A 25,343-nucleotide genomic window follows, 5' to 3' on the forward strand; every position below is an offset into this window, starting at 1 on the left:
ATGGATGCCCCTGTACAGATTTTCCGGGAGGAACTGGACTCCACCTGTGTGCCGGGGCCCTGTCACCCCCCCAGCACCAGCAGCAGCTGGCCCCTGGGCTGGGCAGACTACGACAGCAATGCCACCGGGACCTTTGGGGACACCCAGCACAACCACACAAGCATCTCCCCCTCCATTCCCATAATCATCACCGCTGTCTACTCGGTGGTCTTCGTTGTTGGCTTGGTGGGAAACTCTCTGGTGATGTTTGTCATCATAAGGTAAGGGGCTTTGCTTGAAAGGGATACAAATGGCTGTCCTGAAGTTTGTCAGCTCATGGGGGAGTTTATGGAAGCTCTCTGGGTCTGTGTATATCTGGAGCTGGACGAAAAGGTAGCCAGGATGTCCGCAAATCTTTTCAGTCACAGAGTCTGCCTGGAAGTGCAGTTACAGAGAGAAGGGAAAAGCTGGATAAAGGTGATAAAGCCTTCAGCGTGTGGGAGAGGTGCTTGGTGCCCCTGAGCTGTGTTCATCGGGTGCCCTCTAGGGATGAGAGACTGCCCTTGACTGAGAGAAACTGGGAGAAGGAAACTTCTGCAAGGTACCTTCTTTTTGTGTTTTTACTTTTTTCTCCCCGTGAGGAATCCTCTAGACATCACTTATGTGTCCAGTTGTGTGGACACTGATATGTTGCTGCTTTGTCACCTAGTAGCTCAATGAAGTATGAAAAAAGGAAACAGTAAGAATCACATTGTTTAATATAAGCCAAGGGATGTTGTTTCTTTGCTTAGCAAGTGGTGTTTAACCCCAGTTGCTGGTATTGCCTTGAAGAAAACAAAGGAGATGCAGAGAGGGATCTACTTCTCCTTTTTTTTTTTTTTTTCAGGAAAAAGGAGAAAACTGTGTATCTGTCAAATAGTTTTTCATATTGAAATACTTCATGTATTGCACCAATACTTACACTTACATATTGTTACATATTTTTGCCTGCACTACGTTTTCTCTCTTTTTTTGTTCTTTTCATTTGTAGTTTATAATAATTCCTGGACAGTGCAGCTCAGCAGGGTGATAATGACCAACCAAGGAAATTGAAATCATGAAATCTTTTCACTCTTTTGCTTCATATTCTATATGAATCTCGCAAAAAGCTCTGTATTATTATTATTGGATGTGTGGAGTATTTGGTCAACAAATGAAATCACATTGAACATAGGAAGAAAAAATAGTGTGATTGCAAATGATCTTTTTAGTAAAGTGAATATGATAAAGGTCAAGCAATTGTGAACAGATGAAATAATTGTTAGACCTGGTATGATAGGAGTTAACTGGAAGCAGTGAAGTTATTGATGATGTACTTTAGGAAATGTCTTAAAACCAGGTGAATATCTTTGAAAAATAAAGTGGAGTCTCATTTAGAAGTCAGTCCAATAAATAAAGATTCCCATGGTCAATGCAGGGTAATGGGTTTGCTCCATCTTTGTGATGCTGTAGTTCTTATATCTCATCAAGCTACTTTACCCTTTATTCAGAGTAAGGATTTAATTTATTTTGCACTTATCTTGCAAGAAGAGCGACTCCATACTCAACATGTGCAGTAAGGTAGAGTTTTTCTAAACCATAAATCATTTAACAGTACAGTGCTGATTTGCCAGTCTGGGCAGTAGAATTCAAACTTATTTAGAGCCCTGAAAGTCAGCGTGTATGGATTATATTGAGTTGTATGTATTTTATTTTTTCTCTTCTTCTATTACCTTTTTAAGATTATTTTTGTGAGGGTTTAGCTAGCTATGGCTAGACTCTCCACCAGATCCTAGTTTAGTCTTAAATGCATTGCAATTACATTACAAATTTAATTGTGTTCAATATGGAGCATTTAAAGATTCCAAATGTTCATGCAAGAGTGTATTTTTTTCCTTTTTGTCCCAATCTTTCATTTCCCTTTCTCTTTCCGACTCATCCTCTCTCTTCATGAGTGTGTCTCAAGATGGGCTTTCAAGACCCATAGAAAAAGGCAGATTGCACTGATGCTTTATGTGGAAAGCCAAGGTCTGTGAAGACAAAGCAGATAGAGGGGGATCATGTCCCCTAGCCATCCCAAATTGTTTTTCCTCCTGCTACCACAAATTTCAAGATGAAGTGATGGCTTGTCTTTACCACCTGGAACACTGAGTTAGCAGAAGTCTTCTCTTTACTGTTTCTCCTGTCTCCAAACCCCAGATCCCTCCTCCTGACACCTACTGGGCTGGCAGGCAGCATTCTTACTCCCTTTGCTCCTTTCGACCAACACCTGCAACTGTCACATGAATTTTCAGTTCTGGTAAGGAAGCAAATTGTGTAATGACGTGTCTTAGTAAAGATGATTCTTTCAAATAGCCAAAGTATGCTTCCTTCCTATGTGACCATAACAGCTCATTTATTGGAGGGATGGGCTGTGTCACAGGCCTTTGCTCTTTTCTGGGTTGGAGAGATTGTGTTCATGTATCTCCAGGGATGAGAGAGGAGTGAGATTTTTGTCTCAGTGATTAGGAGGAGACAACTCTCATGGTGATACTTCAACATTCCTGAGACAAATGGGCGTGTGTTCCACTTCAGTGAGTGCAGAAGTGGAAGCAGGAAGGAAACAGAAAAGAGGTGTTGAAAAGACAAGAAGAGAAAGACATATAGATATGGAAGGCAGAGCTAAAAAGAAAAGGATAAGTTGAGACAGAGGCAGACACATCTTTCCAATGCTTGAATGACGTAGAGAGAGAATATGCGTTGGAGAAAATCAGAAATGCATTGTTCTGAAATCTTAATGTGTTAAGAAATCCCTATGATAGGAAGATGTTAGAGCTGAAGTAGAGTAATAGAAACATTTTTCACTGTTCCTTAGGCGTCATGTATTTGTCACCTCATGTTGTCGACCAATCATTCCAGCTCTTTTAGAGATCTGTGTTGAAGACACAGAGGTGATAGTACACTAGTACTGTGGTGCTAGTATGACCTATTAAACCATGACTCAGGGAACCTGGATTCTTCCTGTGGTTTTAATACAGGGATACAAAGCATTGTTCTCACCTATCAAAGTGATTAAAATCACTTTGTGGCTCTGTGACTCAGTTTCCTCATGAAAGATGTAAGTATTTCTTATTTTTAAACAAAAAGTTGTTAGATTTATTAGCCCAAACCAATCACTCAAAATCCTAACAGAAAAAGATCTGGGCTATTGTAAGCACTCCACACTCCTCAGACACATCAAAAAAGTTTACTTTTAATATGCTGAAAGAATGAAACCTGCACCCTTGGCAATCTCCTTGCAGTTAATACTAGTGCTGTGGATGGTTTCAGGAGCTCTCCCTGTGTTCAGATCAGCTGCTTGGTCCATGTAGAAGTACTAAGGGTCTGTTATAAGACCGACAGCCAGCAGAGCACAAGGGATGTAATGCTCACCTGAAGCTGCTTCTTTCCATTGGGAGACTATAAGAGAGGAACAGGGAATTGTGTTGCCTGCTGCACTGGTGGAAAATGCAGATGCTATGTGGGAAGCACAGTATGGAGGAGACAAGGAGGCAAGAAACGGGTTTGTAGAAACCAGATAAAATTATTTGACCTCATCTGAGTGAAGTTATACAGCTTTGTTTTGACGTGGTCAGAGTCTATCTGAAGCCCTCATAGCTTTTAATCTCTGGAAGTAAAATTGTTGGCCAGTGTTGAAAAATAAAATTGCTTGTCCTTGGAAACATGATAGTCCTTTTCCTTTTTTTTCTCGCCCCGTTCTCCCTCTCCCCTCCTCCTGACTTTATTTCTCTAAAATTTAGTTCTAGCTTTAAATAACATGGTGCTTTCTCGTGACAGCTGGATGGGAAGAAAAGTCCTCTGAATGAAAGCTGAGTTACAGCTTTAACAATGGATTTGCTTTTATGAAAGCCATAAACATACCCCAGTAAAAATTCTGTGGGAGCCACGTGACTGTCTCTTACCCATTTCTGATTCACTTTTTGCGTGAGTCTTACCTCCATTGTTCCTGAAGTCATTTACTGGGAACAGTTTATATCATCTAATTCTTAAATAGCCAATCCTGTTATTTTTTTTTAAATTACCATTGAAGCTTCCAGTGAACTGAATAATTTTCTGCATACAAAAACAGTTTTAACAAGAGGCTGTGTCACAGTTATGTATATTAATTCGTAAGGGAATAGAGAAAGCTTGTATTCTTCTGCTTTGTATAATGTTTAAGAAAAAAGTATGGTTAGTAATACATTTCTATTGTGATATTTGTAGAAGTGAGTGACATCTTATGCAACAGGAAGAGTTAATGAAGAAATGTCAGCTAAAATCAACTCATTTCCAGATTGTTTCTGAATCTTCAGCGTTCATTCTAAACAATAATGAAATATTAAAATATGCATATAAAAATGGAATAGATTAAGTGTACAGGTTTAAATTAATATTAGATTTTGACAACACCAAAATAGTATGTTAATTTACTTTAAATTTTTGTCCTAATTTTATTAAATTACATTTTGAAATAATATTCTGAAATGAAAATTGAAGCTGCAGAAGAGTCAATCTAACTAAATTGCTTGTTCTCTGTTAACTGTAGTCAGCATGATTTCATTAAAGAATGAAATCACAGAATTGGCTGCTAAGAGTAAAGACCTAGCTGCATCATACTTTATGGAGTTTGTCTTTTAACATAGTTTTACCCAATAAACAGGCAACATCTTACTATTAGCACAGAAGTATCAAATTGATTGATAGCAGTTAGTCACGGGACCTGGAGGAGCATCTGACCTCACCTTGCAGAGTGGAGGATTTTTCCAGTGGATTCTTCAGGATCTGACCTAACATGGCACCATTTTCCTAAAGGCTTTGATTACTAATCACTATTGCCAGCTTTTACAGATGACACAAAGACCAGGGTGGCAGAAAGAGAACAGGATTACAAATGAAAATATTGGTAGTTTGAAAAACATTGATTATTTATGTGAAATCTGAATGTTTTTAATATATTTAATACCCTACTAGACAATAAGTGAGTGAGACCTGGGATTTATAAGCAGATAAGAAACTCAACACAAGTTACCAAAAAGATGCTATGATAAGAACTGATACTGAGAAACTAGAGAGAACACAGGAAGGGGTTGGAAGGAATATTTATTAGAGAGAATATTAGAGGGAGGCTATAGCTTATAGTGTGTAATCTGTTTGGCTTGTGGAAAGATATTTGTTATCTTTCCAGACACTTCCACTAGGCTAGCAGCCAGGTAGTCATTTATTTCAGAGAAAGGCTTAACTGGAATTAATGGCTAGAGCAAGAAAAATTATGGGGAGTCCTTCTGAGTTGACAGGAAATGAAAACATACAAGCACTTTCCAGTTTGGCTGCTGGTGAGACAGAGAGGTTGAGACAGATCGTCAGTCCTCAGCAGGGAGAATGCAGGGCATGGCCATGTCCCTGGCCGACATGTGGTGCAGCAGGGAGACACTGGGAACAGGCTATCTTAGCCCTTAGTGAGGAGAAAGAGACAGGGAAGACTGGGGACCTTTCATTTCATTTTTCCCAAGAGAAGATTTGGAATTTGCTGGAAGGGTGTTGTGGTGGGAAATCTTTAACCTAGTGACTTTGACCTGGGATGTGCTAAAGGGTAAGGAGGGATGATCTTTACTGGCTATTTATCTATTCAAACTGTGATTAGTTGATCCCTATCTGAAATTCTCTGACACAGGTGAGTTGCCAAGGAGAAATTTAATTTCAGTTACGTACTTTCCAAAGGAAAAGCAACCAGGAATACTTTGATAAAATCTATTTCTAGGAAGATTACCTCATGTTTATCTTTTGGTCCTCCCACCTGTAAGAGCCAGATAAGTCCCAAAATGCAGACCCTGTGCTCTACTCTTGAAGGCAGACTTTGTGCTTTGATCATTGCTATTCAGTTTTGTGGAGCCTGAGAGGCATTAGGAAATGCTAGTATGAATTGAATGTCATCTTGTCTACAGGTTGGCATGAGTGCACAAACTGAATTAACTCTGGGGAAGGAGTGTGTGTACAGATGGAGAGAGGACATGGAAGGAGGAGTGTCTAACCAGTGATGGCATTCTGCAAACTATAAAATAGATATAAATAAGGAATATATGTAGGTGCCCAGCATTTTTATGATCCTATTGGGAAGTTTGCATGCTAGTCTGTATATCATCTTTGAAATATTTAATTATCCTGAATCCGGAGGGTTCAGATCTCATTAGACTCAGTCTCTAATCCCTAGAGAAGTGAAAATTAATTCTAGGAAGTTTGCTGTTTTCAATTTTCAATTCATTGTTTAAAATGAAAGCTTTTTTTTTTTCTCTGCATTAATATTAGAGCCTAACATATTTTTCTGCAGTGCATGAGTTTCCATTAATGCACAGCAAGAGTGCATGGAGAACTTTTCTGTCTTCTCCATCCATCAAACCACCAGTGCAGCACACAACACTCTGCCTCACTGCTCTCTGCTACAGAAATTAGTGCTACTCTGAAGTGCACTGTGAGCAAACATCCAGGGTTTCCAAACCTAGCTACCCTGCACCTGGAAAATGGAAGATTTTATATTTGCTGATTGACTACATTAGGTAAATCTATTTCCCACTGCATTGTCAGTAGACTATCAACAGTGCTTAACATAGGGCAATTAAGAAAGTTCTCCTTGAGAAATGGTAGATGAGAACCTACATGTTAGAATTAGTTCAATTAAGCTATTCAATACATGAATTTACTGTTCACACGCAGAATTTTTTTTACCGTGCTACTGGCTGATGGACAGCATTACGTCTTAATCTTAGATATGGCTTTCAGAATTATTGGTTTGGTAGGGTGCATTGGAAAAGAAAAATATTTTCAAACATGGGAGCTCTCAACTGTGCTTTTCAGTCAACTGTCTTAGTGTTTCCTGCATTTCACTTTTCTCATTTCCTGTGGAAAAGTATGTGCTCAGTTGGTATGCACAATATTAATTCCCAGGACCCCTGTGCAAGAGGCTTCTGAATTCTTTCTTTATTTATTACCTGCAGAAACATCTACTTAGGAGAAAATGAACAACAGTATCTGAATGCTTTCAGCCAATGTCTGCATACATAGCTAGCTGTGCAGCAGGAAAGCAAGACCCTGAAAAATATGCTATCTTTGTCCTCCTGAGCAATAAGATTTGTTCTCTTTATCAGCCAATCTCTGTCCTACAGCAAGAAAATTCATTTCATAAAATCATAGAGCCATTAGATAATTAAAGAATGTGGAAAAGGCCATAAACATCACCGAGTCCAACCATCAGTCTGTCATCACTGTGCCCACTAAACTCAGTGCCACATCTGTATGTTTCTTGAACACCTCAAAAGATGATGACTCCACCACTTCCATGGACAGCCTGTTCCAATATTCTCCTTTTGTCATAGACATAAAGAAACATTTTTCTCTGTTTTGGGGGCTTGGGATGTCCTTCATGAGAAAGATATCCTTTCAAGACTTTAAGAGCAAAGTGAAAAGCGAACACTACCAGGGAAGGAAACTCCAGAAGAACAAATTTCCGAGTGTTGGTGTTTCTAATACTAAACATATTTATCAGAAAAGATGCTCTTAAACTTGCATAAAAATAGTAAAAGTCCTTATCACAGAAGGAGAAAAATAAATATTCATTCTTGTTAAGTAGTGAGAGTTTTTCTTCATTTTAACTGGATGTATGTAAACATTACTTTTCCCATCCCTAATTCAGGAGCTGATTGTTATTCTCAAGAACAAAATCTCCCGTCTAAATCTGGAAGATTTTGTTCTGGCTCAGCTTATAACTAGTTCAGAGAAATAATGCTAGTAGTAAATTGTAAGTATTTTAATGGTGTCTTCTGACATTCATATAGATTATGCTCCCTGAGAGGAGCATGATAGCCAAAATCATGTTTTGCTTCTTTAAGCTGGGTAAAAATAGGCACCTGCAGGTGTTTATTAATATGCAGAATTCCACTTTAAGATGAGATTTTGAAGAGAATATATACAACTTTTTGTAGGGTTCTAGGGATTTTGATGTTAAAGACAGGCAACATTTGGATATGTGCAATAATAACATTTGCCTTTACTTAATGAGTTTTTCTGATACCCTCTCCACTGCTAACTTCTGTCTCTTGTTCAAAAGGTAATAATAACATACCAGCATGGAAACTGCAGCATATTGATCTCTGTGTTTTTCAAATGATCTCAACCTTAACTCCTTATCATCATAAATCTCTTACATTGAGTTTGAAGATCCAAAAGATGGCTGAGTCATCCTTTAGAATTAATGTTTGGAATATATCCTCCTCCTTTTTTTTCTCCCCTTGTTCTGATGCAATATGATATTGAGCGTGCCTTGAATACAGCCTTGAGATTTAGAGCTTTCATGAATAAGCTTTTCAGCAGCTTGATCTCCGTAGACATCACCCAGAGAACCTAGTGGAACAGAGCCTGCATTCTGGTGATATGTGGTTTTGCAATTTACTTTTAGACATGCTTAGCCTTTAATTTACATTCACTGACTCAGGTATCTGCCAAGAATATGTTTGTTATACCTTGTATTTCATGCTATGTACTTTCATTCTGGTATTGCAGCATATTGTTGTAGTTTACTTGTTAGACTTGCTTCCCTCTCCACCTTTCACTTCATACCACAGGAAACATTTCAGCCTATTAGAGCTAGTTGACAAATCTTCTAACAGTCTCTTTTTCATCTTGTATTAACTTTATTAATGTTATGCTGTGTGTTAGCATGTACATTCCTGTCTGCTAGTTGAGTTAATGCCTTTTAGGGGCTTTTCTAATAGATTTACTAATGCATTTTTATTTTCTTCTGAAAGCACACCAACTTCTTTCTAGCATATTTCCTCCTTACATAACTGCAATTTTACTGATAAGTTTGGATTGGAGGAGCAATTTATTTTTCCTGTTTAGTGTCTTAAAAAGATGTGCAAAGTAAATTCTGCTCCAAGAGGAAAAGTTCGGTGATGATGGCTGACGTGAGAGATGGGGGAAATTTTCTCAAGGTCAATCTGAAGTCAGAGAACTTTCCACTTGCAGAAAGTGTACTTAGGCTAAGTTGTGATAGTTTAGAGAAGTTCTCTTGTGATATGTACGTAGATATAATTTTCATGTTGCTTCTTAAAAAGTGTTATCGTATATCCATCCAAAAAACTACATCTAAAGCAGAGTTGTCTTTCTCATATTGTCTATTTTTCTGCAGGGTTTTCATATATTTTCTGATTATTTAAACCATATAGAGGATTGAGTCTTCCTGATAGCTTAACCTGCTGTCTCAAAATCCCTCTAAATATTTTCTATTTTCCCTCTAAATAACATTCAAATATTTGAATCAATAATTTTCACTTTTGTAAACCGTAAAATGAAAAAAAAAAATCATTTTTTGTAAAAAAGTAAGAGAACCCTCTCTTACTCCATCATTATTTTCAGCTTCTTCAAGTGTAGATTTGGGTGCAGGGGGAATGCTGAAACCATACAAAATATTGCTTCCTATATTTTAGTACGATAGAAAAGTGTTATAGAAAAGCAGTCAAGTTTCTCATCTTGAAATAGACTCAAGACTCTATCAGAGTCCACTTCAGAATGTCTGACAGCCACAGTTCTTGATCCATTACTTTAGCTGGGCTTTTGATTAAGCCAGCAAACACATATCTTCAGAGGCATCTAAGCATTTAATATTTTTCTGGATGTTTAATTCTAAAAATTCAAAAGGAGTTTGAATGATTGAGTCCAGACTCTCAAAGGATTTTCTGAATTTATGAACTCCTAAATTAATGTATGATTTAATCCATATTGCCTAACAGCTTTAAATATCTCTCTAGCCAATATCTTATTGAAGTGAAGGCCAATGCTTCAAGTTCTTTGCATTGTTATGGTGACATAAAAGAGATTTATGGTGACATCAGTAAAATGTGCTTGTACTTAGCATTACTGTGAACCTGAGTTAGATACCCATCATTGCTTGGCTGTGCCTGGAAGAATTGATCGCCTAAATGTAATAAAATATTAATTGGAGCAGTATTTATAGGATTCCCCCCTTGTTAAAAGTCTGACATAGGATGGGTCAGAATCTTCCAAGTGCCTGTTCTGGCTGAGAGCAAACAGTGCAAGCAGCACCTGCCTGTGGTCTCTGAATTGGGAGGGAATTGGGCCAACTGGTCATGGGCCTGCTAGGGCAGTGAGCTGTGGGGAAACACTGGGGAAAAAAGGAGGTAAGGCTATCAAAGTCAGCACTGTTATGTGCATGTGCCTAGGAAATGAACCAAAACCTTTCACAGAATTTTAGAAGTGGAATGGCACACTGTTTTATGTAAATGTGTGTATGCATATAGATTTGATTTGATTACATTGGAGGTCGTATAAATGCTGATGCTTGAATAACTCTGAATTTCTTACAACCCTTGCACAACAAAACATCCTTATTGTTGGATCAGTGCAGTGAGGAATACTATTTTTCATATATGTGCATATAAGGTACAGTCTAAAAAATTAAAATTGCTCAATTTACATTTGTATTATCGTACACAGTATGTATACAGAGAGCATCATTCATGTTGCAGCTTCAAAATTTTGAACTTGGAAAGTATCTAAAAAGTTAGTTCTATTTTACACTGGGGTCTTTCCCAGTGCAAGTGTGAGAGTGAGGTGTAAAGAGTACTGAGAAAGTGAAATGTACCTTTACACATAATTAAACCATGTCATACACACACACAGACAGAAAAGGGAAAGGGAAGAGAAGAGAAGAGAAGAGAAGAGAAGAGAAGAGAAGAGAAGAGAAGAGAAGAGAAGAGAAGAGAAGAGAAGAGAAGAGAAGAGAAGAGAAGAGAAGAGAAGAGAAGAGAAGAGAAGAGAAGAGAAGAGAAGAGAAGAGAAGAGAAGAGAAGAGAAGAGAAGAGAAGAGAAGAAGTTTGCAAGGAACAGGAAATGTTAGATATAAAGGCTTTCAGATATTTGACTTTTTTAAGGCTATTAAAGTCCTCAGGTATATCTCATTAACATTTTCTGATTTTCTTTAAAGGGTAAAGATTAAAGAATTTCTTCTGCCTGTGATAGTAAACTTTTCCTATCCAAATGCTTGGAGAATTTTTGAAGATCCACAGAAGTAGTGATTCAGAAGAGCTAGCAGTAATTTCACCTCTGCATACCACAGACTATTGCATTTCATTTAAATATTCCTGTATTGAGCGTAGTAACTTGTCTTTGACTGAAGAACAGCTACTTGTAAAACTGTAGACATTGAAGACATAAAAAATGGAAAAATTACTCCTTTTTTTGTGTAATTTTTTACCAGTAACGGTCACTTTAGTATTTCAGATGAATCCATCATTGTTTCTAAGATGAGTTTCTCTGGCTGTGATTATTCCGTATTTGTCCTGGTTGCACTTTTCTTTCCAGCCTAAAAGAGCTTTTCAGGCCTTGCTGTTTTCTCCTTGTGAAGAACTTCAGACACTCCAGTCAAGTCACTTCTCAGTGTTCTTTTTGATCAGCTATGTGTTTTGAGCACTTTATGTTAAACACAGTAAGAATTTTCTCCACTTAATTGACTTAGTTTTTGTGGTACCATAAGGTGCTCTTTCCATATTTTCATAATTATTTTTACTATGAGACAGGCAACAGTTCCAAATTTCAGTATTCAGTGATGTCTTCAGAAGTAAAATCACTGTTTTGTGATTCCTTTACAGACATTTAAGGGAAATCAGTCCATTTTAGCACATATTTGCTATCTGAGTGTTTAGTGAGTTTTTCCTCAGTCCTTATAACTGAGCTACAATCAGAAGTGAATTTTTTTTTCCCCAGGGGGAATATTGCTAGCCTGTTAACGTGTCTTGTATTTGTTTCTCCTCACCTTGTCTTTTCATATTTGTGTTTCTACAGTGTCTTATGGGCTATAATATGGCCTACAAGACAAATGGCCTCCTCTGCTGGAGGACATGTTGGGGAGGTTGGTGTGGAGGTTGTAAAGACGCCCAGCTCTGACTGGTGGGTTCTTTTCCATCTTTATTCTGTCTTTGATCTTGGAGAATCTCAAACGGGTGCAGAGGGAAACTAGAGCATGGAGTAGAGCACTTGTCGTGGCTGTAGAGTACTCTCCCAGGAACCAAGTATCAAGAATTTTTGCAGTTCTGTCAGGCAATTGCTATAGATTGTTGGCATCTCAGTAGGAAGGGTTTTTACCATCTTTTCACATTCAGTTCTTGTTTTTATGCTTCAAACCAGCAATTTTGCTTTATTTTCTCAATGAATTGTATTTAGAGTAGTAGTGTAGAAGAATGAATGCTGTTTTTCACACTTCGTGTTGGTCATTACATTACATATTGACCCATGTTTTAATTAATATTTGACCTACTATAGGAATATTTTGACAGCACTCTGAAGCTCTGGTAAATATATATTCTGCAAATTTTTATTTTACATGTCACAGTTTTAAAGGCAAATAGACACATTAACCAACATGTTAATTAGCTAAACTGATTATATCTAGTATTTCCTTTGTAAGTTCATTAATGATGCATAGCAAAATCTAGCTGGATGTGATTGTGTGTGTGTTGAATGTGTACCTTTTAATTTGGGCTCACATTCAAAATATGTGGGTGAAATAGTTTTGAGAAGGAAAATCTGTCATTGAATCTCATAATAAATTGACAGCAGTGAGCAAAAGTAACTACATGGTGTAGGGGGTTTCAGAGCGGAGACTTAAGTGTATTCCTATGTTAATAAAGGAAGTGAGAGATGCTGTCCTTCATGCTTTGTGTCCACAGCAGAGCTGGCAGCAATCCTCTTCACCCAGGTACAAAGCCTGTGCCCACAGAGTTGGACTATTGTCATGCAGAACAAAGCAGGGTTCTGTTTGAGATCATATTTCTCTGTCTAAATTCAGCTTTCCATCACATGGAAAGAAAAAAGTGCTTAATTTTGGTGAAATTAAAGGATGCAGAGAAAACTTTGCAATGCGTTTTTTGTTGTTGTTTTCCACTGAGATATCCTGCTTAAATAGTCATCATCTTTAATAACAGAAGTCATGGAAGAGGGGACAGGGAAAAGCTGGAGATAAGAAAGGAGGAGAAATGGGAAATGTAGGACCAAACGAGAAATTGCTAGAACTTGTTCAAGATGGCAGTCTGGCCCAGCAAATGTAACTATTATCAGAGATTGCTACATCCTCTGGGAGAATGAAATATCTATTTTTTCAACAAAACAAACTCAGAAAATTTGTAACCACTGACATTTAGCAATAAGAAAAGGAAACACAGAACTACTTTGGCACTTTCAAATGTAAAAATGATATTTGCTTGTAGATGTATTTGAGAAGATAGCATGGAAATCGGTATTTGGATAATTAGGTTAAATTTATTCATTATCTGGTTTTACCCATAGTGGATAGCTATAACAGAGAATACTGATGCCAAGGGACTGAATGAAGAATGTCACTTTAAGGATCCTGGATATGTGCATTTCTGACACAAATTAGAAATGATAGCAAAAAAACAACAGCAGCAAATTGACTCAAAACTATTACATGTTTGAATGTACTCAGTCATATAAGCAGTACGTTTTTTGTCTTTCAGATACACAAAGATGAAGACAGCAACCAACATCTACATTTTCAATCTGGCTATGGCAGATGCACTAGTTACCACAACTATGCCTTTCCAAAGCACAGAGTACCTGATGAACTCTTGGCCATTTGGGGATGTGCTGTGTAAAATAGTTATTTCAATTGACTATTATAACATGTTTACCAGCATATTCACACTGACCATGATGAGTGTTGATCGATACATTGCTGTATGTCACCCTGTGAAGGCTCTGGACTTCCGTACTCCTCTCAAGGCGAAGATAATCAACATCTGTATCTGGCTGTTGTCCTCATCTGTTGGCATATCTGCCATAGTTCTTGGAGGTACCAAAGTCAGGGAAGGTGAGCATGAGCATTCAAAACTGAGACTATTCTAATTCTATTTGAATTATGTAAAACGTTGCTTGGAATATTGACTAAACCTGATTGATTTTGACTTAAGTAACTTGTGCATACTTTACACATAGAAGATCATCCGCATTCCATATTTTCATACTTTTGTATGCATAAATTTCTGACATTTTGAAATATGACATATAAATAATTCAAGCACAGATACCCTTGCCAACTTAAAGAAGAAAATGCACATTGAAGCACTATTTGTGCTAGATTGATACAATAAGAAAATAACAACAGACAGCAGGGAGAAGTAGTCAGGAATTTGAACATGGCTGAAAGTCCAAAGACCAGATAAAACTTGAAATGTAGGCTGAGAGTTCTTTTTGTAGACATTGTGAGGGTACTTCTGATGAAGTTTCAAGACCAGAAACCTAGACTACTTCTCATTAGCACTAATATTAAAGCTTGGGAGTTTTTTTTTTCAGCAGTTATTTCACAGAACTTAAAGATTTGGTGAAAAAAGGAAGAAAGTAGCTGGAGAGAAAAAAAAAAAAGTAAGCTAAACACTAAGAAAATGACTGTGTTGGAAATTCCTATTTAAAAAGGAATTGAGACTTTGAAAGGCTGAGAATATATATCAGCAGAAGAACCAGAGCATGTCAGGGAAGGAACTACAAGAACATAAAGTCACTGAATCTGACAGTGGAGCACCTGTACACCCAAAATTTATAATCTGTGAAGGACTGCACATTTAGCCCCTTTATCCAGTGACTCATTACTAAATCTGTTCTGCTAGGGAGTTAATCTTATTCTGAAATCCTTGAGAAGGAAAGGGAAAATATGTACTTCATACCCACAGGTCTAACAGCAGCACTGTCTTCAAAAAGCTCAAAACCTCTAGCATATATCCTGGTGTTGAGGACATCCTGTTATGGATGACTCTATGAAATACAAGGCATACATATTTATTTGGTAGTGGCATTGTCTGAGATGTTACTTTTTTCAAATGTTTAATAAGTTGCTGATTTAGCTGCCTTTTCTAGTAGAAAGTTTTCATCCTCCCAGGAGAACTGGTAAACTTTACATAAGGACACGGTTTTATCTGGAAGAGAAAATGCAGTGTGTTTAATTGGCATAGATCAATGCCATCAAACAATGGTGTCCAGCAACAGCTGCTCAAGGGTTACTTTATTTGACTGAGGATATACAAATTATTTTTTTGTTGGTCTTACAGTGGGTAGGTGAGAGGAGAGTTTTTCTGGAAACATCTTTCAGACATTTGGGAGTTCAAGTACCCTGATTTGCAGTGCTGTAACTCTTCTTCCCAATCAAGATCTCTATAAAGCCACATGCAGAAAATAAATAAATAAATAAACAAAACACTTCAGAGCATCTCCTTGTAGGAAGAATAATTGACTACTTATGAAATTCTGAAGGCTATGAAATATTGGCTAAATGTTTTGTTTGAAGCATGCTTAACTAGCAGAATGTTTCTTTCATTTACTGTGAGCATCACGTTCACATCAAGGGGCTTCTCTGAGGCCAAAAACAATTAAATACCTTTTTCACATCCTGTGGCAGGTAGATATTTTTTCCTCCTGAAGCAGCTATTAGAAATACAGCTGGGCCAAATGAGGTTGGAAATCATTGGTAAATGTCTGTCAGCCCCTACTATTCAGCCCTGCTTGTCTGATCTACAGTGCCTCTTGAGCATTTACTACCAGTTATCTTGTCTGGTGTGCTCTTGAATTGCACTGATACATGGTGAAGGGTAAAATACTAAGATTCTCCTGATAGCTGAACCTCAGGACAGAAACTTTATTTTACGTTGGTGACAATAGTTGCTGTTTATATGCTATAGGGCCTCTGTTGGGTTCAGATTTAAACAAATCAACAGACAGAATGTGACTGTATTTAAAGTTCCAAGCCCATGCTTAATTAGTCCCTGTTACTCTCTCAGTGCAGAATTTCTTCCTGGGGTGTCCTTCCAGATGCATTTTCCTTATGTCTGTATAAATTTTCCCTCTCTGGTCTTAATGGAGCCTTTCTTGCTGAAGAACCATTTGCTTTAGAAAAAAAAAGGCCCCAGTTTGACTACTCAGTTGAGTAGAGAGGAGTGGATGCACAAAGATGAGATATTACCAAGATATCTAATAGAAATAGATATCCTGTACAAGAATTAAGAAGAATCTTCAGTGGTAGCTTATTATTTAATATATATTTATATCAAAGTACCATAAGAAGTGCAGTATTTTTCTTTAAATATATTGATGTACTGGAATAGCTGGCTTCAGAGTGGGACACTATAAATCTTAAATGGTCATTTTGTGGCACTGTACTGTACTTAGTTCTGCACTTTTCCAGGCAAAAAGTACCCCCCAAAAAACTTGGATTTTATTCTTTCCCAAAATCCCTGAAGATGATTATGATAATGTGTGTCTCTGATTGGGATATTTGCTGGTCATTGATGTAAACCATGAAAAAGTAAAATGATTTCATATAGCATCCATGTCATTGTGAAGGAAAACATGAATGAATTTAGGATAAGATTTTATTTATAAAGTAAATTGCTATGGCATCTAAAACAATCATTACATTTATAGTTGATAAATTTGGGCTTCTGAAATATCATTGTCATTTTCAAAATTATATAAAGTGTAGCAAGCAGACTGCATTTAATTGTCATGGACCTGCAGGGAGAGTGCAAAGAGGAGAAGCAGGCTTCTTTCTGTGGTTCCCACAGCAGCAGAAGAAGGAGTGGGTATAAAGTGGAACATGTGATGTTCCCTCAGAGCTCCGGGAGCACTTCTGTGCTGTGCAGGTGACGGAGCAGTGGCACAGGCTGCCCAGAGGCCGTGTGTGGGGTCTGCTCCTCACAGACCTTCAGCAGCCGCCTGGACGTGGGCCTGGGCCCCTGCTCTGGTGTCCCTGCTGCAGCGGGGTTGGGCACGATGGACCCAGAAGCCATCCTGTGAAGCTATAGTCTAAATTTTAATTTATTTTCGAAACTTAGCAATACTGATGTTCACTAGTATATGCTGAGAAAACGTGTATAAAGTATGGATTTATTTTTTTTCTTTTTGGAAGATAAATATAGTTTCTGTCTTCTGTACTTATCACATTCAAATATCACAATACCAGTTTTGAATTAAATCCAGTTCCATTGTTTTAAGTTAAAGCATTCTATCTACGTGACAGTTTTTTAGCCAAAAGATATAACTGTCATAGTTTATTCACTACTTTTCTGAGTAGCTAATGTAAAATATAATTTGGGATCGAAGACACTCTAATTACCATTAATGATATCCTGTGTACTGTTAGTGAAGCTTGTTAATGTCTGTAATATTTAATCAATGAATGTAACTTAATTATTTTAATTATTTAATCACTTAGGGAGGTCACCTGTTTGTTATTTGGCTTTTTTTTTTTAATCATTTTCCTTCTAGAAGACTTCCAGCCTTAGTTTAGAACTGAGGGATCTCCAAATGGCACCTTAAAATTGAAGGTTATGCAATTATTGTGGTTACACTAAGAGATTTCCAAGAAGATATTCAGGATTCAACTAGTATTTTTTGGGCAATAAAATTATTTTGGATTTTATTTTTTTCTGTGAAAGTGATAAAGCATTACTTTTGAGAATAATGTTATTAAAAAAGCTTCCAGTATTAAAACTGAGTCAAGTATACTAAAGCTTTTTTTTTAATTTCTGAGAGTATACTTACACCCATATATATATTTAATTTTTTAATACATCCAGTTTAATATTGCTATATTAGTACTTATTTGTACTTATTTGGTATATTAGTACATACATACTTCTATTAATATTTTTTATTATTTATTACACAATCTCACATTTTTATCTCAATGATTAAGTACATTTAAAATATCTTTCAATGTAAAATTATCTTTTTTTTAATGAAAAGCAATATCAAAGTTATCTGTTCAAATTCACAGACAGGGAAACACTGTAAACTTTTTGTTTTTTCCAAGTGGCTTTGGTTAGGATGGAATAATGTTGGTACATTAACATTTCTAAGTCCTTTCTGACCTTTTCTTTTCTAATACTGGAAGTGCTGCCTGGATTCTGAGCATTTTGCTGGTGGATCGTGGCTGGGCTGAAATTGCTCTTCCACCTGCAGCTGAAGGTTCCATGCTTTCAGCATGACTGCAGATGTTCAGCAACACCTACCCTCTCAAAAGTGGCAGCAAAACACATGGATTCCTGTGGCTTTCTCAGGAAGATTCGATTGGAATAAGCATTTTAATCAGCAGGAGCTTTTTCTAACCTAATAATTTTGATAAATCCCTGATATTAGCTCAGTAGACCTGAAGAGGGAGTGAGTTTCAGTGAGGGAATGGATGTGGCCTAGAGCAGTCACAGCTCTTGTTTATCTCAGTTGCACATATAGCTGCAGATTACTGGTCTAGATGTTGTACCCACATCCTGCTTTGATTGCTGCTGCAAGGCCATGATCTACTACAAATAATAGTAATAATGAATGTGGAAATTTCATTGAAGATAACTGTTAATGTTTCTAGAATAAAATTATATTAGAACAGCTTTCTTTGTCAAAATGCAATTGGATTTAGAAAAGTTGATTGAAAGCTGAAGGCCTATGATGTTATACTTGTGCTGTCAGATTTTTTTGCATCAGGCTTGAAAGACATCTTTTCACTTTTCAGCTTTCAGAATCATCCATTAGTTATTACATTCTCTAAAACAAAATTTCAAAATATTTAGCTTCATTTTCAGCTTTTTATTTATTGTTTTAGAATTTAATGTCATTCAGTGACATGTTTCTGATATCTAACCCTGGAAATGTCTGCATGATACCATAATGATAACTTCATACACAAGCAGACACACACACAGCCATTTTTCACAACAGTATCAGCTATCATATCAGCTTGATTTGTGGAGCATTTTGTTAGCCAGGAAATATAGAATGATGGATTTTTTTCCTGACTAGTTCTTCTGGAGACGTATGAAAAGGTGATACGCAACAGTGTGTTGAAGCTTTCTATCCTAAGGTCTGATTCAACATAGCCAATACATATCAATTTGCAGAGGAATGATGAATTCCGTAGGGGAAAAGCAAAACCAAACCAAACCAAAGAATGATGCAGTTTTTGAGAGGATAAAATACAAGATACAATTCAGAGTGAAAAATCCCTTTGTTACCTTGATTTGTCTCTGGTGAAGTTTAACTGCTGATAGTAGTTATAAATTTACCCCTTCTCTTGCTTTGCTGTTTATCTTATTTCTTGTTTTACTATGTGGTTTATATGCTGGAAGGCAGTCGTGAGGTCAGCAAATGAAACCTCAAATATTTCATGCCTTAGCAGCCTCCTGTCAGATGGAATATTTCTGGGACATAGAATAATGTTCCAGCCTGTGACTTTGAATCCTGACATGGTCAAGAAGAAGGGGAGTGGGGTGGTTCTGGTGGATCAGATCCCACGGTTGCTGCACAATCTGAATTTTCAGTTACATGATCTGCAAAAAGAGCAGCTTCCTTTTGACTCTGCACACAGTTATTTTGTTTGCTTCTATTTGACTGAAAGGAATCTATTGCCAGGAAATCATTTTTCTGAATGCGAGAAGTTACATGTATTCCATTTGCTCTGAAGAACACACATGGGAAAAGATTATGACACAATTATCATACATTGGCAAAATCTTCATACAAAAACCTCATTGCTCTGCCACCATTCATAATATGAAAAATCTGCCTCCTTACACAGACAAAAACTTGTACAGTTTGATAATAATTATGAGTTTTCCACTCCATTAAGCCTGGTACTATTCCTGGCTTTAAATCTCAGTGAGATTCAAATGGGAAAAACTGTTAGGCCTAATTTAATAAATTTTTATTTTTGTGCCTCTGTTTTTAGCTATTCCTGTGGGAAATTACATTTATAGAATGTTATGCATTAAAAAAAAAAGTCTCTAAGTAATTTCCATAGAAAGCTGTGTAAAACCAATTTCAGTGGTTATATAAAGCTTTTCATTGAGTGGTTTAATGATAACTCCATTTATTAGTATCACAATACAAGATAATCACTTTCTGTAGCTTATACAGTGATAATTATATTATTTGGAATATCTAATAATAAAGCAATTTTCTTCTTCTTGCTTTTTTCTTTCCTAGATACAGCTGGCACTGAATGCTCCTTGCAGTTCCCAGACAGAGATTATGTGTGGTGGGACATCTTCATGAAAATCTGTGTCTTTGTCTTTGCATTTGTTATTCCAGTACTCATTATAATTGTTTGCTATACTCTGATGATCCTGCGCCTTAAAAGCGTACGACTTCTCTCAGGGTCTCGAGAAAAAGATCGAAACCTGCGTCGCATCACCAGGTTGGTTCTTGTGGTTGTGGCAGTTTTTATTATCTGTTGGACTCCTATTCACATTTTTGTGCTGGTTGAAGCATTAGGGGATGTGTCCCACAGTACTGCTGCTGTATCCAGCTATTATTTCTGTATTGCTTTGGGGTACACCAACAGCAGCCTCAATCCTATCCTTTACGCCTTTTTGGATGAAAACTTCAAGAGATGTTTCAAAGACTTCTGCTTCCCCTTTAAGATGAGGATGGACAGGCAGAGCACCAGCAGAGTTCGAAACACCGTGCAAGACCCAGCTTATAGGAGGGAAACAGATGGGACAAACAAACCTGTATGACTAGTCGTGGAAATGTCGTCTTACTGTCCGCAAGAGAGAGAGGAGTCCAATGATCTTGGAGTGACACAGATTACCACTGCAGTCTGAACTAGACTCAATTGGACAGACATTTGTGGAATATTTAAGAAGTCCTAATAGTTTGAACTAAGCCAAGTTTATTACTGACACACAAGGACATCCTGAAAATAAGTTCAAATATAGAGGACCTGATTAGTGGTCAGATTTTGGCACCATAATTATGATAGTTGAGCAGGTGCTACCACACATTTCTTGGGAGAGAGAAGAAGCTTATTGTTGATCTAGATAAAGTAAGCTCTGAGTTGACTCTTTAAACTATAAGATTATCTTAACTGATAGGTTATAGCACTAAGTTATGCCAAAAGCATAGATTTGCCCAAATATCGATTACTTCTGAAGTATATAGCTTGACAACATGAATTGTCATACTCTTCTACAGTGAAGAGTTTTATTTATATTTCAGCAGAATGCTACCAAAACTACAATCACTATTCCCCTCAATTAATGTGTTTGTAACATTTGTCTGTTCCATGAAAATACAGCTTAAGCATGAACTGCCTACATATCAAGATGATATTATTGTGTCTGTGTATGATAAAGCATTGCCGTGTTTAAAAATACTGGGACTTAAGGAAAATTGTTCCTATCTTTTGCACGTGATTAATCACCTGTGTGTAATGTTTTCTATGTGTGGTTTTCCAAGATGTATGTATATTTACAGGTATGGATAATATAATATTCATTTTCAGAGTGTATTTTCATCAAGATACTTGAGACCTCCACATTCTTCATTTGTTACAAGTCTGATGAAAAACTGTGCTACATTCTTTATATGGGAGTAAATAGCTTAACACCATTTTCAGTAAAGGGAACATAAATAAAAATAGTGCTGTTCTAATTCACCTGAACAATTTGTTAGCAGACTTAAAATAAATACTCAAAGAGCTGTTGAAAGAAACCGGTGAATTAGCAAATGGATTATCTCGATTGATACAAAGAAAATGAAGACTAAATATATTGTCTGATTTCCCATAGGATCATAGAATCATTTATGTTGGAGAGGACCCTTACAGATCATGTAGTTCAACTGCCCTGCAATGAAAAGAGGCATCTACAGCTAGAACAGGTTGCTCCGTGCCCCATCTAGCCTGACCTTGGAAGTCTCTAGAGAAAGGGCATTCTCATCTCTGGGCAACATGTTCCAGTGCCTCATCACTCTTATTGTGAAAAACTTCTTTATATCCAATCTGAATCTCCCCTCTATTAGTTTGAAACCATTTTTCCTTGTCATGTCCTATTGCAACAGACCCTGCTAAAGAGTCTGTCCCCTTCCTTCTTATAGCCCCCCATTAGTTACTGAAAGGCTGCTCTCAGGGCTCCCCAGAGCCTTTTCTTCTGTCTGAACAGCCCCAGCTCTGTCAGCCTGATCTCTCAGGGAAGGTGTTCCAACCCTAGCGTCATTTGTGTGGCCCTTCTCTAGACATGCTCCAACAGGTCTATGTCTCTCCTGTACTGAGGACTCCACATCTGGATGCAGTACTGCAGGTTGAGGCCTCACCAGCACAGAGAAAAAGGGCACAATCATCTCCCTCACCCTGTTGGCCGTACTTCTTTTGATGGTTCCCATTTTCTTGATAATTTTATATTTTCTCTGATGCAGTCCTATGAATTCAGTGTATGTATTTGTTTTCCTATGAAGACAGAGAAGCCAAAGCACAGCAGCATTAATTACCACCTGCTGAAGGTAAGTCTGTGGCAAAACTGAACCTAATCTTCAACATGTTGTTTTTCATCTTGGTCACCAGACATCTTTTTGGTACCTTTATTCCTTATGCAAAATCATATCTCCTTTACACTCAAAGGTACAAATAATGACATTTGTTTTTGTAGCTGACAGTGCAGTGGAAATTTAATCCTCTGGATAACTTAATCATCTTTTACTATTAATTCAGACCCTTAGGTAAAATAGTTTTGGTATCAGGTAGAAAATTGTAGTGCTTCTACATTCATCTAGCATTGCCAAAACAGTGTGGAATAGTCGCTGGTGTCTACAGCCCTCCCATGCTGCTCCCCTGGGATACAGAGACATGCAATTCTGGCTTTGGAGTTTAGAACTTGGGAGCTAACTGCACTCATGCAATCATCTTTATTAACAAAAATAGTACAGATAATTATTTCTGGACAAGCCTAGCACTTTCTGACAGTGTATGCATAATAAGTGAATAGCTGACCTCAGGATACTTCATTTGCCCAGAAAAATGAATGATGCTCACAAATCTAACTCTATAACTCTATCTTCCTACTCTATCTTTCTTTTTAATTTAATTTTTTATTTTTTGGTACATTTCTCTAAAAAACATACATACACAATAATAAATAAAGTTCTGACCTTTAAGTAGTTGCAAAAAAAGGAATGTTTGGAGTAAAAACTGACAGTTGGAGGTATTTATGAAGTTAGTTCTTTCACAGTAAGTGTACTGTGAAAGAACTAGGTCCTAGTGAATTATTTGCACTCCAAATCACATGGATTTTTTAATCATATTTTATTATTGTGCTGCTTGTGTATATCTGTATTACAATATAATTGTTGCTCTACAGACATTATGTACAATGCTCTGCACTGTAATGAACAGTCAGTGCTCTTAACATGTAAGAAAGGAGCATTCTAATTGTTGTGGGTTTTTTTTATGATTATATTTTGAGTAATAAGAGCATCTTCCCTATAATAATTGGAGGAAAGAATGAGATCCTAACCATTTTTTTCTGTATTATGGATATACTAGGTTTTAAAAATTATATGATCTATGTTCTAAAGATTTCTTTCCATGGAATGCCAGCAGTCAGATTAGTCCAGATGCAGCAGAAGGGAGTCTTGGAGGATTTATTATAAAATTAGGTATTGTTCATTGAACAGTGATGGAAAGGTGCCCAAGATTTCTTCCTTTCTTTTTTCTTAATAAATACAATTGATGAGAAAAGTTATAATAAATAGGATATTATGATTTTGCTCACTAGAAATGCTTAAATTAAATTAAATTCCCATTTTTTGTTCAGTAGTTTTCAGACTGGAATGACCAACTGACAAAAACAATTATTCTTGCAGGGACATGCATGCTGCCTTTGGAAGACTGTATTTAAGCCTTGTAAAATACCTTACTTTCTGTGTAATCCAAATGAATGTTTTACCTTCACTGTTGTGAAGTCTCCTATTTCAAGCCCTTGTACTGGGCAAGGGACAGGGCAGCAGGAATGGGTTGTGCTGCCCCACAGCTCCTGGAGGAAGGCAGCATGGGGCAGATGTGTGCAGGCAGCCTGACAATCTGCCTTTCTAACTGCCTCAACTCTCTTCCTCCACAGGTTCCAAAAATTTGGTTTTGCAAATGTGCCGTACAAGGTAATATGACCTTATAGTGGGGTCATCTCCCCATAGTCCAGAGGAATTATTAGGGAATCACCTTCTCTATTCCCTGATTTTTTTAATTCCAAAATCTTACACATGAGAAATAGTATCCTTGTTCAGTGCTTTTGTCAGTGCTTTAGAAAGCACAGGAAAATAGAATTACTGCTGAGTTACTGAATCTTACAGACCAAACGTCTTCCCCATAATGTCAAACTTCTGCTGTGTAGAGGTACAGGATTAATTAGAGAACGAAGGCCTGTTTCATTCTCAACTCTCCACTGCAAATTTTGCTAAGATTTAGATATTTTGTAGATGCCACTAGACAAGCCCTGTAGTTAATTTTGTCTATCTTTTAATGTAGATTGTAAATGGTGTTAAAAATAACTAGATTTTAATGTAGATTGTAAATGGTGTTAAAAATAAACTAGAATTCTTACTCAGATGTCTCTGATCCTGGAGATTTAATTGTCCACAGATCTTGGTGTATTAGAAGTCCACCACAAGGAAGAACAGTGGTTTTATTCTGTTATTTATTTAATTATTTAGATCCCAGTTATATCCTCATGTGTCAAATGTCCTTTATTATTATGACCTTTTACGCTTTGAAAATGTCTTTGTTCAAATGTGAAAGCTATTGCCTAGGTTTGACTTGCCTTCTGAAAGCCAAAGTGGTCACAAGGTTATCCCTCAGCTACAGCTCAGTAATTCATTATTTATTATTGTACAAGATTATATTTTATCTTTTTTTTTTCTTTTTTCTTTGTTTTGTGTTATTTAATGGCATGCATGGTTTACTCATGGTTTACTCTTGGGAGATGACCTGTTGGAGAGAAGCTCTGAGGAGAGGGACCTGGGTGTCCTGGTGGATAACAGATTGTCCATGAGCCAGCAATGTGCCCTGGTGGACAAGAAGGCCAATGGGATCTTGGGTTGCGTTATAAAGAGCGTAGCCAGGAGGTCAAGGGAGGTGACCCTCCCACTCTACTCTGCCCTGGTGAGGTCTCATCTGGAGTATTGTGTCCAGTTCTGGACTCCTCAGTTTGAAAGAGTCCAGAGGAGGGTTACAAAGATGATAAAGAGCCTGGAACACCTCTCTTATGAGGAAAGGCTGAGAGACCTGGGTCTGTTCAGCCTTGAAAAAAGAAGTCTCAGAGTGGGTCTGATCCATGTCTATAAATATCTAAGGAGCAAGAGGCAAAAGGATGAGGCTGAACTCTTCTCTGCAATGTGTGGTGATGGGATGAGGAGTAATGGTCACAAACTGATGCATAGGAAGTACCACACAAATGTGTGTGGGAACTTCTTCCCAGTGCAGTGATGGAGCAGTGGCA

At 37.3% G+C, this 25,343-nt stretch overlaps 1 protein-coding gene across 2 annotated transcripts; it reads left to right on the plus strand.

The window, feature by feature from the left end:
- OPRK1 (opioid receptor kappa 1) lies at positions 1-20,594 on the plus strand. 2 transcript variants are annotated; one of them, XM_065753715.1, is made up of 3 exons: positions 1-260; positions 13,557-13,909; positions 20,062-20,594. In XM_065753715.1, exons 1-3 carry the CDS (start codon positions 1-3, stop codon positions 20,592-20,594), a joined length of 1,146 nt encoding a protein of 381 aa, XP_065609787.1. The 2 variants fall into 2 exon arrangements, with proteins under 2 accessions (XP_065609787.1, XP_065609788.1); XM_065753716.1 differs by having other exon boundaries at positions 20,068-20,594.
- The last annotated feature ends 4,749 nt before the right edge of the window (positions 20,595-25,343 follow it).

This window comes from Cyrtonyx montezumae, unplaced genomic scaffold (genome assembly GCF_038088225.1).
Source record: "Cyrtonyx montezumae isolate F1298 unplaced genomic scaffold, pur_monq_1.0 scaffold_8, whole genome shotgun sequence".
NCBI lineage: Eukaryota > Metazoa > Chordata > Aves > Galliformes > Odontophoridae > Cyrtonyx > Cyrtonyx montezumae.

What these genes read in the sequence shown, in the direction of transcription:
- OPRK1 (XM_065753715.1), top strand. Translation starts at nt 1, where the DNA reads ATGGATGCCCCTGTACAGATTTTCCGGGAGGAACTGGACTCCACCTGT. An exon ending in GTGATGTTTGTCATCATAAG is followed by an intron (nt 261 to 13,556) that starts GTAAGGGGCTTT and finishes TTTGTCTTTCAG; the next exon opens with ATACACAAAGATGAAGACAG. An exon ending in AGGTACCAAAGTCAGGGAAG is followed by an intron (nt 13,910 to 20,061) that starts GTGAGCATGAGC and finishes TTTCTTTCCTAG; the next exon opens with ATACAGCTGGCACTGAATGC.